The sequence below is a fragment of the Lissotriton helveticus genome, chromosome 12 (genome assembly GCF_964261635.1).
Source record: "Lissotriton helveticus chromosome 12, aLisHel1.1, whole genome shotgun sequence".
NCBI classification, from domain to species: domain Eukaryota; kingdom Metazoa; phylum Chordata; class Amphibia; order Caudata; family Salamandridae; genus Lissotriton; species Lissotriton helveticus.
The window spans coordinates 16768683-16781893 of record NC_136073.1 but is presented as its reverse complement, the minus strand read 5'-3'; the positions used below and the strand labels follow the sequence as shown (position 1 = coordinate 16781893).

General features: G+C 45.7%; 1 protein-coding gene across 2 annotated transcripts in view; it reads left to right on the top strand.

Moving 5' to 3' along the window:
* Positions 1 to 13211, top strand: part of LOC144799087 (spindlin-W-like) — an 85701-nt gene that overhangs the window by 41164 nt on the left and 31326 nt on the right. For both annotated transcript variants that reach the window (XM_078670274.1, XM_078670272.1), the window contains exons 3-4: positions 6961 to 7214; positions 8636 to 8869. In XM_078670274.1, the coding sequence (XP_078526400.1) occupies positions 6961 to 7214; positions 8636 to 8869 (488 nt within the window). The remainder of the gene's footprint in view (positions 1 to 6960; positions 7215 to 8635; positions 8870 to 13211) is intronic.

The following is a 13211-nucleotide window of genomic DNA, read 5'->3' as shown; positions in this document are numbered from 1 at the left end:
GTATTCCGCTTCCAGGAGCACTCCTCCGTCGCACTGCGATCCTGGTCCCACGGGAAGACAACGGACGTTGATGTGGAGGGGGCCCGAGGTCCGTAGAGGTCGAGGGAGGTACGTGGCAGGTCAGGTCCGCAATGTGCAGCTCGTGCCTGAGACCAGTCGACGGGCGAGTCCCGTCCTGCGCGGCAACTCCCTCCGGGCGCCAAATGCACCCCGAGTCAATTTTATTTTATCCTCAAGCTGCTTTCAGCGCGCGTAGGAGGGTGGCAGGTTCGTCGGTCTCTTCGGTCCCTGGGGGCAATCACGAGGACTAATGGTCCGCAGGCAGTCTGGCTACCAGGTGGAGTCCCGGACGCGGCAGGAGCTCTATCGGCGCCTCATCTGTCTCTGTGGGGGGCACAGCTGGGCCCGCCGGTGTCTTGTCCGCCGGCAGAGCCCGGATCCGTCGCAGGCCCCAAGCCGGGGAGTCGCGTAGGCGGACGTCTCAGCAGGCAGGCTCGCAGCCAGGACAGGCCGCCACCCTCCAGACGGCAGGATCCTCCTCGTCGCTGGCAGGGCGATCTCCGCCAGGTGCAGGGCGCAGCGCGCCGGTCCTCCAATGTGGGCGAAGTGGGGGCGGCTGCCCCTCGGAGGCAGCTTCCCGCTTAGGCCCGGAAGCCGGGGAGTCCCGTGGATGCTCCCCCCCGGAGAGGGGCCGCGGCAGACTCACCCGGCGCAGGGAGCCAATTCCGTGGTCCCCGGGGCAGGATGCGCACACGTCGAGTCGGGCCCTCCGCTGTCAGGGGATGGCTCCGCCGCAGCGCCGCTATCGTAGCCTCAGGCAGCGGGCACAGTCGGGGAGCCCTTCAGGGTATCGGAGCAGTCGCCATCTTGCCCGCTTCGGCTCCTCGTCACGTCGGCGATCTCCCTCCGCTGCTCAGCGGCTGCCGGGGCAAAGCCTGCCACAGAGCAGGCACTGGGGGCTTTAGTAGGGGCTCCCCCCGAGTTTCAGGGGGTATCCCCACGTCTGAGGCGGATTATTGCTAGGATTAGTAGGCGGGGGTCAGGAGCCGCTTCAGGCAGCGACCATCTCCGTTGGCTGCTAGCCACGCCCCCGTGTTTCTGTACTTTCATCCATGGACTTATTCATTTTCTTATTGCCCCATTGAAATCAGAATATGGTCATTGAAAACTGGCTCCCGACCACCCCAGACCTGCAGATTCTCCATACACATAATTGGCGACCAGGAGACGATGCACAACAGTGCAGATTCAGGGATATTGGTGGAAAATTGCACTTCTTGTCTGCCTCTTTTTAGGGCTCGCTGGCGTTGCAGCGCGAAGCGCGCTGCTGCTAGCGAGCCTTATTGTAGCTGTGGTGCCGGTCTGCGAACTCGCGAGCCGCAGGGAACGCCAACGTGCACGCTCACGGCGTCACGCTTCTGCCCTCCCGCGTCTCTTCCAAGGTGTGCTCCAGGCCGACTTGTTGTACGTTAGTAACGCTTGATAGTTGTCTTACAAAGGTTACTCTAATTTGTCGTCATTAGAAACTATACAGTCTAGATATGGCCGCCCCCTGAGCGGGGCCTTCGGTGGACGGAGAGCAGTCCGTTCTCTATCTCGATAAGAACTATCGAGGATCATTTTATGATAACGATGGGCGTGCGATCCGCGGGCATGGCGCTTGCAATACCTCCGGATTCCGAAAGATTGTGTTCGGCCGTTCACCCCTTCTCACACCAAGAGTTACTAGAGGGGCGTGCAGTGCCGTCCATTTCCGGCAGATGGTGCCCGCCCTTGGGAGACGCATATATGTGGCGGCACGGCACTGGCAGTCCATGGCCGCTGCATCCCGGCGAGACACCGAGACCCGGTCCGCGGCACGATGATGGGTAAGAGCCGAGAGATCACCCCACACCCTTCCGGCCGCCAACTACGCAGAACATGGTGTAGGACCCTGCCCTCCACAGAGACCCTCAGTCTAGCTCCCAGAGGCTCCCTCCCTTGCAAAGCGCTGAATATTCCACAGATGGCCATGGTAACACCCCCTCAGCCTTTGCAGTCTTATTAGCACCCTTTACAGACCCATAACTCCCCCTCTTTAGGACACCATGACTCTAGTGCTGGGATTTCCTTTTAAAACACATCCTCGTGTGTGTTAAGGGGAGTACTACAAAGCCCAGAATGCATCAGACCCTCAAAAGAAATCCTATGTCGTGTTGATGTACAGGCTGAAGCCAAGTGGCAACCCTTCTGCTCCTCTAAACTGACTTCCATGGAGTCCTCGTACACCTTTTCTGCACACAGCTCCCCCCTTCTACTTGTAGGACAGAGGTTGCATAGCTGCCAAGTTTTCACGATGCATGTTTGATTGATTGCGTTTTTATATGGCGTATACTTGGCTCAGGCATTCGAGTGCTTTACAAGAGAGCAGGAAGGGAGTTGTGGTTAACAAACATCATAAAATCAATTTGTTGGCACCCAGAAAACAATAAAAAAAGAACACAGTTCATACCATCAGGGACATAACAGGAAAAGTAGTTACCTAACCATCATAGTGAATCAGCAGTAAGTGACCTCAAGAGCAGTGAAAACACATATTTTGTAACCAGAAAAACAGGTCTGTTTGTGGTATATTTAGGACGTTTATCTGTTTGCAGCGCGCCTCTGTTTGACGTGCACGACTCATGTATTGGACTTTATTGCAAGCGATTCCACCGCAAGCCTGGTGCAATGCCAAGGTCGCCCGGTTTGAATTATTCATTTCCCTTCGTTTTTCCCTTCGTATTCAGATCCTTGCAGTACTTTCCATAAAGAAAGTAGCAGACCTGTAGCTACCCCATTGCAATGGAATGTATAGTATTTGATGGAACTACTTCTGCCTGACATAGTTTAGATCTCTGAAGTTGGTCCCTCATAGATCACACCATACATTTGTTATGTTATGTGTACTTAATGAGTGCTTGTAGGAAAAACTTCTTGGTATTATAGAAGGCGATACACAGAGACTAAAAAACAAAATGAATGGAAGATGCACCAGATCAGTCACTGATGAGGAGCATTAGCAAAGCCAATAGCTCCCGCCCCTGGGCTCTGCAGTGATTTGTAGTCATGCTGTACAGCAGGGCAGCTGGTGCACAGCATGGATGAAAATGCTAAGATGTGTCTGTTGCGTCATTTTGTGAGCGTGCCCCAGCATGCATGTGCACACCTTCAAAATGAGTGCAGTTTTTATTCTTTTTATTTAATAATCGGGGATAGATTAATGAATCTCACCCCCCTCACCTTCACCCCCTCACCCTCACGCCCCCTCACCCCCCTCATGCCCCCTCACCCCCCTCATGCCCCCTCACGCCCCCTCACCCCCCTCACCCCCTCTCACCCCCTCTCACCCTCACCCCACCTCTCACCCCCCTCACCCATCACACCCACCCTCACACACACCCTCACCCATCCCTCACACACACCCTCACCCACCCTCACACCCTCACCCTCGTTCCCCCTCATCCCCTCACCCCCTCACCTTCACACACCCCACCCCCACACACCCCCTCACACCCCCCTCACACACACCCTAACCCTCAACTCCCCTCACCCCCCCTACCCTCACCCCCTCTACCCTCACCCCCCTCACCTTCACCCCCTCACCCTCACGCCCCCTCACCCCCCTCATGCCCCCTCACGCCCCCTCACCCTCAACCCCCTCACCCCCTCTCACCCTCACCCCACCTCTCACCCCCCTCACCCATCACACCCACCCTCCTCACACCCACCTTCACACACACCCTCACCCATCCCTCACACACACCCTCACCCACCCTCACCCCCTCACCCTCGTCCCCCCTCATCCCCTCACCCCCTCACCTTCACACACCCCACCCCCACACACCCCTCACCCTCACACCCCCCTCACACACACCCTAACCCTCAACTCCCCTCACCCTCACCCCCCCTCACCCTCTCACCCTGACTCACCCTCACACCCTGACTCACCCTCACACCCTGACTCACCCTCACACCCTGACTCACCCTCACACCCTGACTCACCCTCACACCCTGACTCACCCTCACACACCGACTCACCCTCACACACCCTCACCCTCACACCCCCTCACCCACCCTCACCAGCATAGCATAACAAAACATGGCATAACAAAACACAGCATAAAAAACACAGCATAGCATAACACAAAAGCATAGGATAGCAAAACATAGCATAAAAAAACAAAGCATAACAAAACAAAGCATAACAAAACATAGCATAACAACACATCACAGCAAAACACAACAAAGCATTGCATAACAAAGCATAATAAAACATAGCATAACAAAACAAAGCATAGCAAAACAAAACATAGCATAGTATAACAAAGCATAGCATAACAAAACACAACAAAACATAGCATAGCATAACAAAACAAAGCTTAGCATAGCATAACAAAACAAAACATAGCATAACAAAACATAGCATAGCAAAACATAGCATAGCATAACACAACACAACAAAACATAGCATAAAACAGCAAAACATAGCATAGCATAACAAAAAAACACAACATAGCATAACAAAACAAGCATATCATAACAAAACAAAGCTTAGCATAGCATAGCATAACAAAACATAGCATAACAAAACATAGCATAACAAAGCATAGCATAACAAAACATAGCATAGCATAGCATAACAAAACATAGCATAACAAAACAGCATAACAAAACAAAGCATAGCATAACATAGGATAGCAAAACACAATAAAACATAGCATAGCATAACAAAACAAAGCATATGAATGCAAAACATAGCATAACAAAACATGGCATAACACATATCATAGCAAAACACAGCACAACAAAACAGCATAGCATAACAAAACAAAGCATAGCATAACATAACAAAGTAAAACAAAACATAGCATAGTATAACAAAACATAGCATAGCAAAACATAGCATAGCATAACACACCCAAACATAGCATAGCATAACAAAAAAACACAACATAGCATAACAAAGCTTAGCATAGCATAACAAAACAAAGCTTAGCAAAGCACGGCATAGCATAACAAAACAGCATAACCAAGCATAGCATAACAAAACATAGCATATCAAAGCACAGCAAAACAAAACATAGCATAAAAAAACATAGCATAACAAAACATAGCATAACAAAACATAGCATAACAAAACATAGCATAGCATAACAAAACATAGCATAACAAAACATAGCATAACAAAACATAGCATAACAAAACATAGCATAACAAAACATAGCATAGCAAAACATAGCATAGCAAAACATAGCATAGCAAAACATAGCATAGCAAAACATAGCATAGCAAAACAAATCATAGCATAACAAAACATAGTATAGCATAGCAAAACACAACAAAACATAGCATAACAAAACACAACATAGCAGAGCATAACAAAAGAAAGCATATGATAGCAAAACTAAACATAGCATAACAAAAGAAAGCACAGGATAGCAAAACAAAATAATAGCATAACAAAACATAGCATTACAAAACATAGCATAGCAAAACATAGCATAGCAAAACATAGCATAGCAAAACATAGCATAGCAAAACATAGCATAGCAAAACATAGCATAGCAAAACATAGCATAACAAAACATAGCATAACAAAACATAGTATAGCATAGCAAAACACAACAAAACATAGCATAACAAAACACAACATAGCAGAGCATAACAAAAGAAAGCATATGATAGCAAAACTAAACATAGTATAACAAAAGAAAGCATAGGATAGCAAAACTAAACATAGTATAACAAAAGAAAGCATAGGATAGCAAAACAAAATAATAGCATAACAAAACATAGCATTACAAAACAAAACACATAGCATAACAACACATAGTAAAACAAAACATAGCATAGCTTAACAAAACACAATAAAACATTGCATAGCATAACAAAACATAGTATAATAAAACACAACATAACGTAGCATAGCATAGCAAAACATAGCATAGCATAACAAAACACAGCATAGCATAACAAATCAAAGCATTGGATAGCAAAACATAGCATAGCATAACAAAACATTAGGATAGCAAAACAAAACATAGCGTAGCATACAGCATCGCTCAGCACCACCACAACATCGCTATGCGCTACCACAGCATCACTGAACGGTACAGCATCACTCGTTTGCCATCACAACATCACTCAGCGCCACTACAGCACCAATCTGTGCAACCATTCAACACTTGGTTCAAATATGTTCTCTCAATGTTTCAAGCTTTATTACAAATGTAACAAAAAGATGTTAATATTTCACTTCTGTTCTTGGACTTCGTCACAGTAAAATACACTGAGCATAAACTTCACAAAAGTTATTTGCAAAAGTTTAAGCTATTGCCATTATAAATTACAAGAACTTTTATTTAAGTATTAATTATTAAAAAATATTAAAAGCCATTATTTGTAATATCAATACATGTAAGTCACGTAAATACAACACATATTGCATTACAAATGCTATAGGTGTCACATTTGTGAAAGTTATAACTATTGGCATTGTAAAAGACAAAGCTATTAATTTCGCTATTTTCAAAAACTAAACATAAATAAAAAATGTGTCATTTACAATACCAATAGCTCAAGCTTTCCTAATGCGAGACCTATTGCATTGCAAATGCTTGTTTATATAGGACCTCGTCACTGTTTTAGGGCACCCTGATTTCTTCTCCCGATCCATTTTGCATCTCCTTTTGCAAGTAGGATCTATATCATAGGATCTTTTGGCCCTCGCAATGGGATCTGTTTACAGTATTCACAATCGGGTAATTTGTTATTATTAAAAAGCTTTTGTTCAAACATAGAGCCAAAGTTACTGATTAAATAGTCTACAATATGCTAATTCTGGGTCTCATTACTGTCACTTTAAGTGCTTTGAAGCAGCATTTAGCACAGTTCTTACTTTTTACAGATTATCTGACCATATTTTCTCATTTCTTATAGGAATCGCAATGCTGAGGATTCTGAGGATGTTGTTGGAGGCCTGCAGTTGTCCGGCCTCATTGGTGAGAGGATACAACATGGCTGGCAGGAAAACAATGGTACCATCAGCCAATGGAAAGGCTTGGTGCTGGATCAGATGGAAGTAAATCCCGGCCTGTATTTGGTGATCTACGATGGCTTTGATTGTGTTTACGGCATCGAACTCTTTAAGGATAAGCGGGTGAAGAAACTGCAGATCATGCCCAGAAGACCCTGTGAGTACAAACAGTTGACACAGAGGGCTGTAGCACACAGTTGCACAATATAAAAGACATTGTGTTCCTGGCATTGTATGAATACATTTTGAGGCTCACATGTAAATACTGTTACTTGTGAAATGTTGGGGACTGCATAAAACACATAAGAAAATGGTGACAGAAAGCCACTAATTAAGCAAGCTGTTGAGAAAGGTAAACAGATGAGGAAAATAGCAATTTAAGTATAACTATGTTAAATCTGTTGTTTCGTGGTCTAGCTGCAGCTCTGCAGTTTGTGCTTACTTCAGGGTTCATAGTCTGACTGTCCCCAGACAATTATTTTAAAACCATCAGAAGAGGGACTTTGGCTCGGCCCTCATGTTGGGAGCCAAGAGTATGTTTGATTGGGCAGAAGAAGTTGTGTGCATCCACAAAAAAGAACTTGCCCTCCACCAGTGCTGAATTTGTAGACGAATAAGTGGCGGTGCCTAAAGTTATGCTCAGAACTCCACGGCCGACACCAGAGCGTCAAATGCCAAGGCTGTGTTGCCTGGATTCCACCTCATGCTTCTTTAATTAACCACAAGACATTACTTGCCCGATTAATCTCACTGATGCAGGATCCTGCTTTCTCTTTTTGTGACTTCTTTTCCCATCTTTCTCTTTCTGCTTTTTGGGATTTCCCTCTCTTGTTCTTGGGAAATGTATGAGGAAGAATAAGTGCTGGTCCCCAAAAATGAGTGTCGGTGGGCCTCACCAGCAATAATTAAGCCTAAGCACTGCCCTCACACAACTGTGATTTGTTTTTTTATCCAGCTGCCTGAGCTCGAAGGGGCCCTCACAAGTCATTTTAATGCTATTATAGTGTCTGAGATAAATACATAATTATTGGTGTTTTTCTATGGCAGCAGCACAGATAGGAGGCAGTCATTAACGTACATGGATTTTAGGTCTGGCATGACCGTGCATTCATAAGTGTTAACTATTGGCATTGCTAGTGATTGTTCTATTGTGGTTTCTCGTGTTTTTGACTGATATCCACTGGCTTACAAACATCTCTCCCTCGAAAAAAAATTCCTTTTACAGACGTACAATATGTTTTAGCATGATAGACCTGGCTGTTACATTTGTGCCTATTGTACCTCTGTGTTCGACATCCTTATGGACTAGCTCCGAGCTAAACGTGTATAATTGAGTAGAAAGAGATATGCCCGAATGTATAGAGCCTCAGACTTAGGCCAGAGAGCCTACCGACTTGCCTCGTTGTTGCCTGTACTGAAAGCTTTGGTTTTGCTTCATCACCAGCTTTACCAAAGCATAACCTGCACACTCCCTTCCTCCCCCTCCCAGCATGTGGCACATGTCTGTGAAGCTCTTATGCACCTACCCCACAGTCAAAATGTAGTCACCTAAATTCCTTTTTATTACCCTCAATCTAGTTCACTCCACCCCAGAGGAGAACAGCAAAGCAGAAGAGCTTGTTGGGAAGGCAGTCGAGCACGTCTTCGAGAAAGATGATGGAAATAACGTGCAGTGGCGCGGGATGGTGCTGTCACGGGCCCCAATCATGAGCACCTGGCATTACATCACCTACGAAAAGGATCCCATCCTATATATGTACCATCTCCTTGATGACTATGCAGAAGGTGACCTGCGAATCCTCTCCGACCAAGGTAATGGGAGCAGCATCATGCAGGAGTCTAGTCCTCTTTCTTATTCCAGCTCTATGGAGCTCTGGTGCCCTCAGAAAGGTGGTGTGCAGCTGTCAAGGTTCGCAAGTGAGACTCTGCACTCCAAGTGCCACCTCGTGCCAATGCTTTGCTACAACGAGGGTGAAATGAGTGTGTGGCCTATAGTGGTAGCGACCTAACCATATATTATTTAAACTTTTTGAGTACTATCGGGTACCATTGATAGCGTTGTCCCAGGTTATTCTTGATTTATCGCAAATCCTGACTACCACGCACTGCTCCCAGTTCAAAATTACTTTGCAATCTAGCAACTAACCAATGCAGACACTGCACTGGTTTCAGTGTGCTTATAGTCCATTTGTTTTTGCTTATAGTTTATTAGTTGGTGTCTGTGTAATGAGCTTGTTTTAACTAATTGTATTGCTATACACTTGATCATTCGAGGGCTGTCTCTCTAACCAGTATTCATCTTTTTTATTTATTTTAAAAGTTTTATATAGCGCTGGCTAGACCCGGAGGTATCGGAGCGCTTTACCTAAGGTTCCACAGAAATTATAAAATTACTTCAGTTACACATTACATCAGTTACTAGAAAAACATTTCAAGAGTGTAGAAGACTAAATAAATGGAGTTTAGAAGGGTAAGGGGGTGGGGTAAAGGGGTAGGAGTTAGATAGAATGGAGAGACGAAGGAGGGTCTGCCCAAAGTCCGGCTGGGTAGGTGACGACTGAGGGGGAAGTCCACAGTCCATCTCCTCTTTACCTATCAGGTAGCTCCACCGGGCATCAGCCAAACAGCTAGGTCTCAGTGGGAAAACAATTAAAGAGCAAAAGCAGCGGCGGGGAAGAAACGAGACCAATGTCAGAAGTCCGCCTGGGTAGGTGACGGCCATGGCGGTGTGCCGGAGCCAATCTCCCCTATAGCTATCGGTGCAGCTCCACTTGGAGTCTGCAATGTATGCGTTTCGGGTTTCACCAGAATAGAGAGAGGAACAGGAAGTGATCAAAAGTCAAGACTCGAGAGGGGTAGGGGGTAGGGAGAAAGGGGAGGAGGGAAGTAAGGTCAGGAGAGACATCGGTCCTGGTGTTACTGGGGCGAGCCTTCAGGTACGTTCTCCAGCTGGCCACTGGGACAAAGATGGTGAGAGGAGAGGTGAGGAAGGGACAGACTCCCAAGTTCAGTGCTCCTTGTGATGAAAAGTCTCCCCTGGCGGCCATCTTAAGGTTAGGCAAGGAGTGAAAACCCCTGTGGGTCCCCACATCCGGGTCCTTTTCAAGGATTGCTAAGACCCTTCCTGGGGCCCTGCTATTACTGCTTCCCCCCCTCAGGGTGTCTGCAAGCCATTTTTTTCTGAGTAAATTGATCATTTTTGCTGGTTTACTTTGCCTGTTTTCATTTTTTTTTATTTCTTATGTACCTTCCCTGTTATCCTTTCAGCATATTTACTTTTTTCCTCTCTGTCCTTGTTTTTAAATTCCACAATTTGTCTTGGTGGATATACAGACATTTTAACGCTGTTCACTCGCTGTACACCCTGGATGCCGGTGTTTGCCGCGCAGTGATTCTTTTTTTTTCTTCTTCTTTTTATAGGGGTTTACAGGGGCATAACAGACACCCCGCAGCCCCCAGTCTTTAGTAGGTGAAGAGGGCCCACTCAGCTCTTCCATAGAGCGCTGTGAGAGAGGCTTGCTCTGAAGCAGCTGCAGTCTGCAGCCGGCTCTGAGCTCCTCCCACTGACCCAGGACTGAAGAGAAACAAAGTAACATGTTACACTGTTTCTCTTCAGTCAGAGCCATGAGCCAGGCCCCGAACAAGGATGGGGGTGGGGGCCCTCAGAGAGAGCAGGAGGCAGCACAGAGGAGAGCTGACAGGGGAAAGGATGGGGGTGGGGGCCCTCCAGAAAGCATTCTCCACAGGGCACTAGAAGGGACGCGGCAGCACAGAGCTGACAGGGGCAGGAGAAGGATTGCAGCTCCCTCCAGGAACAGGATCTGCTGGGACGCATTGGGAGGTAAACAAGCATTTGCAGTATATAGTTTTGAAGTATATGCATTTGCATATATGCAAGTCATATATGGTTTGAATTGGAATTGTTAGTTGTGGAGTTGTGTTGTGTGGATTGGATCTGTGAGGTGAAAGAATGTGGCATGGTGTGCAGTGTAATTATGTGGATAGTAATTGTGTACTGGAATTATGTGGAGTGGGATTGTGTGTCATGGAGTGGGATTGTGTGTCTTGGAGTGGGATTGTGTGTCTTGGAGTGAGATTATCTGGAATGTTTTTTTGTGTTGAGGTGGTATGTAGTGGAGTTTACTTATGTGTTGTGCTGTTAAATATTGTAGCATGATGTGGAATTTTGTGGTGTAGATTGGATGTATGTGGTGTGTTGTGTAATTGTTGCTTTGAATTATGTCGTTTGTTGAATTATGTGGTGTGGAATGGAAATGTGTAGAGTTGAATTTGTGTGACGTGGAAGTGTGCGCTGTTGAGTAAAAATTATGTTGAGTGTTATGAGGCATGGTGTGAAGTGTAGTTATGTGGAATGTTGCTACGTGGCATAGACTGGATTTATGTAGAGTGTATTTATGCAATATGGAGTAGAGCATAATTATGTGCAGTGAAATTTTGGGGTGCTGAGTGGTATTATGTTGTGTGATGAATTGTGTGACGTGTGGAATTATGTGGCATGGTGTGGTGTATAATTGTGCGGAGTAGAATTATGCAGCATGTGGCAGAGTTGTATTTTGTGGAGGGTAATTGTGTGTTTTGGAGTGGAGTGTAAATATTTTGTGTGAAGTATAATTATATAGGTTGAAGTGGAATTATGTGTAGTTGAATTGTAGAGTGTAATTTTGTGGATTAGAGTGGTATTAAGTTGTGTGGAATGTTATGTGATGTGCAATTTTGTGGTATGGAGTGAAGTGGAAATGTTTTTTTTATATCTAGGATTGTAATTATGTGTTATGGAATGTTGTAGGGTTAAATTATTTTATAGTTGAATAGTGTAGCATGGAATTATGACATGTTCAAATGTGCTGTATGTGGTAGACTTAGCATAGCTGCCAAGATTTCAGATTGCGATATGTGTCATTTTCATAATTTCAGTGTAATCATGAGGAACATTTCAACGACTATGAGTGACACTTTCTCGTGAGCAAAATCAAGCAATGAAGAGGAGGGAAACATATAAATATTAGAAATTACACCCATTTGAGCAACTAGAAACTCTAAGAAAGTTACTGAACTAAAGTGCGCTAACAGCAGGCTACTGAAAACTGAGCAGAGACAGACTGTGTGAATTTCACCCATTATTACAGTTAAATTATGAAAAAGTCACACTTACCAATCTGAAACCTTGGCATCTATGAGTGAATCAATGTGAAAATGTGCTCTAATTGAGGTGTATTCCTCTGCACCCTCATGGTGACCAGCCTGCCTGGTGCCTTTGCAAACTTGCAAGCGCCAAGCAGTTTTTCATCGGCTACATGTTAATGTAACTACAAAATAAATATATAGGATGTTCTCTGCAGAAATCAGAGGTTTGCTTGCGCCAGGTTACACCTACTCCAGCACTTCAAAAGTGGCAGTTTATTCAAGGTCAAATCAGGCCTCCCATAATGTCCAGTGGTGTAACGAAACTTGAGGGGGCTCCCATTCTCCGCGTCAGTCAAGAGCTCTCAGGCCAGCGACCCTCCATACTGTAGGGACTCACCCTGGGCAATTTACATATATCAGAAATACTGCTGCGCCCTACAGCAAAGTTACATAACACTGCCTCCAGCCGGCCCGCCAAACACATCCTCCTACTTGATGACCCACCTTCAAGCGAAGCCCGCTCAGTTAAATAACTCTAAACACAGACCACTGCCTTCGTGCCTGCTACTAACGCATCCATTACCTCTACTGTCACCCCTATGAAACCCGCAGTTATGCTTTTCTGCCTGCCTTTAAAACCACATCATTGTGAACCCGTGACCGCCGCCCACTGCTCCCCTGTCCACCACCGACAGAAAGACCGATGGCCGGTGCCCATCTAACCACTGCCTACCAGTAAACACAGAGCTTTTCAGCTGCTGCCCTCCCCAATGCCACTGTAGTAGTTTAAAACATGTTAGACAATCTTTTCAACTGCCCCCCCCCCTCAAAAAAAAAACGTTCTTGCTGCTAGCCTCTACGGCATCAAAGCCGTTCCTGCTACTTTTCATCCTCTGCATGATGCACACAATAATATTAAATGTACAAAGGGTCCGATTTTTGTTTGCTCACACCAACATAAATCTACACTATATACCCCACTCCATTTGTAGCACCAGTCAGCAAGTAC